This window comes from Triticum aestivum, chromosome 6A (genome assembly GCF_018294505.1).
Source record: "Triticum aestivum cultivar Chinese Spring chromosome 6A, IWGSC CS RefSeq v2.1, whole genome shotgun sequence".
In the NCBI taxonomy this organism is placed as follows: domain Eukaryota; kingdom Viridiplantae; phylum Streptophyta; class Magnoliopsida; order Poales; family Poaceae; genus Triticum; species Triticum aestivum.
The window spans coordinates 597,171,206-597,173,425 of NC_057809.1; the positions used below are offsets into that span (position 1 = coordinate 597,171,206).

The 2,220-nt window shown below is 54.5% G+C and overlaps 1 protein-coding gene across 1 annotated transcript; it reads left to right on the forward strand.

Annotated features, from left to right (window-relative positions):
* The first annotated feature begins 1,012 nt into the window (after positions 1 to 1,012).
* On the forward strand, positions 1,013 to 2,011 carry LOC123131229 (uncharacterized). The gene has a single exon (XM_044550951.1). It carries the CDS (start codon positions 1,090 to 1,092, stop codon positions 1,651 to 1,653), a length of 564 nt encoding a protein of 187 aa, XP_044406886.1. The 5' UTR covers positions 1,013 to 1,089; the 3' UTR covers positions 1,654 to 2,011.
* Positions 2,012 to 2,220: the final 209 nt, after the last annotated feature.

Consider the following 2,220-nt stretch of genomic DNA (forward strand, 5'->3'; position numbering starts at 1 on the left):
CACACACACATCGCCAACATGCATACATGGGCGGCCATTACGGCGAGTGGTCGCTGATGCTACGGCGTCGAAAGTTCAGAGGTCGGCCGGGTTTCAAGGAGAGCGGGGGCCGGCGGCCGAGGTCCGGTCGCTGCCGGCTGCTGGCGCGTCACATCCATCAGGTCCGTGCCATCCTTGCATCGCTCTGAACGTTCGGAGATAAGTTCCCTTTTTCTTGGACCGTCCTTTCGGTGTGACGGAACGGGTTTACTGACAGCAACATGCCATGGGCGGCTGCACGCAGCGAGGAATCGGGGCTGCATTGCCGAATTTCAGCCGAACTGGCACATGCGCGGTGTGCTCCTCGAAATAATATCAGGCGTCTAGAAAGGTGCTCCTCCTGAATGACACTTTTTCTGAAGAGAAACTTACTAATCAGTCGGGTTCACATGGAAACAACCAAATGTTATGATTCATTGGTGCACAGACCATCCGATTAATAGTCCCTCCGTTTTTATTACTCCGCATATTACAGTTGACTGAAATCAAACTTTGTAAAGTTTGACCAAATTTATAAAAAAATATAAATACTTAGCATAACAAATCTATATGATGTGGAAGTACATTCAACAACGAATCTAATGATATTGATTTGTTATTGTATATGTTAATATTTTTGTCTATAAACTTTGTCAAAGTTTGTAATGCACTGGTTTGTAATGCAAGAAATTGACCAGAATTTTAAAGCTGAAATCAGTATTCAAACCAAGCTGCCATGCGCCCTACCTGCTGCTGCCTTGAATCGCAGACCGATTCCGGTGTGCTGCCGCTCGGGCCCACAGCTCAGACGCCCACTGCATCACGCCCGTAGCCCGAGTTTAATTAACAATGGTTTTCCTTCCCTTAATTAATTAAATAATAACTCGGCCAGGCAAGGTTCTTAACGCCAGAATTTACCAAACTACCCCTCTTTCTCTCTTCCGCCTGGCTATAAATTGCGGCCGCCCGGCTGCCATCTCTGGTTACCCAAACCGGCAGCGAACCACCGGAGCTCAACTTACATAGTCACACACCAAAGCCACCGCCCATCCACCTCCCAAATCTCTCATCATGTCGACGGCGGCTGCATCTCGGCCCAGCGGCTCCATCCTTTTGACTCCCTTTCCCAACTACCAATCCGCCCCGCTCTCTCGCGTCAAGCTCCCCGCCGCCGGCGCCGGCCGCTCGCCAAGCAAGTCCGTCAGCGCCTCGTCTCCCCGCTCCTCCCCCGCGGGCGGCACCGCCACCCCGAAGACCCGTCGGACATGCATGTGCTCTCCGACGAACCACCCGGGCTCGTTCCGCTGCAGCCTCCACAAGGAACGCAAGCAGAAGGTCCCGGCCGCAGGCAGCTGCAGGAAGCCATCCTCCCCGCCTTCGCCGCCGTCGAAGCGCACGGCCAGCCCGTTCGCGCAGCTCGGCCCCATCGGCAGCGGCTGCGCCAAGGGCACGGGCCGCACGCTCCCACAGCTCGCTCCCATGGGGAGTGGGCACTGGGCGCGCAGGGCGCTCGCGCCGTCCCCCACGGCGCAGCAGGTGCAGTACAGAAAGCGCGCGAGCCGGTTCCACCCCGGGCCCAGCAGTCTCTCCGCAGCCTCCATGGCCGGCCACCGCGCAGGCGGCAGCATCCAGTAAAAAAACAGCGTCGACATGCCATACTAGTACATACTGCACAAACTGTTCATAGGAAAGAAATTCCCCGAATAATTCCGATCGCTGTATAGAAGGAAGATCGGTGGGGATCAGGCCGGGAGATTGGAGTTTTTAAGACCCAATTTGATTCCGGCCTGTTCAATTAGCTGTAGATAGAGTGGCTGTACATATTCCTGCCGCTGTACATAGAGTGATCGTCTTCCTCCTCCCCGCTGCACATAGAGTGAGTTCGTCTTCCCTGCTCCACTTGTACATAGAGTGAGCTCTCTGCCCGCTGTGTATAACTCCCTGAGTTTGGTTTTGGATATACATCAATGCAATGAGTGACAAATTGGAGACACATACATGCATATGATCTGATCTGTTGACGGGAGGCTTATCCATCAATGGATCGTGGATGATTTGCCGCAACAACTTTCCGCTTCTGTTTCTGGAGTGTGGGTGTGTCTCGCCTCTGTTTCGGTTTTAGATAAGCTCCGCAAGAGATGAGTGGCGTCTCGCCGTCGCGTGCTCCCGTCACGCGGCCGGCACCCGTGCGTGCCCCCAGCC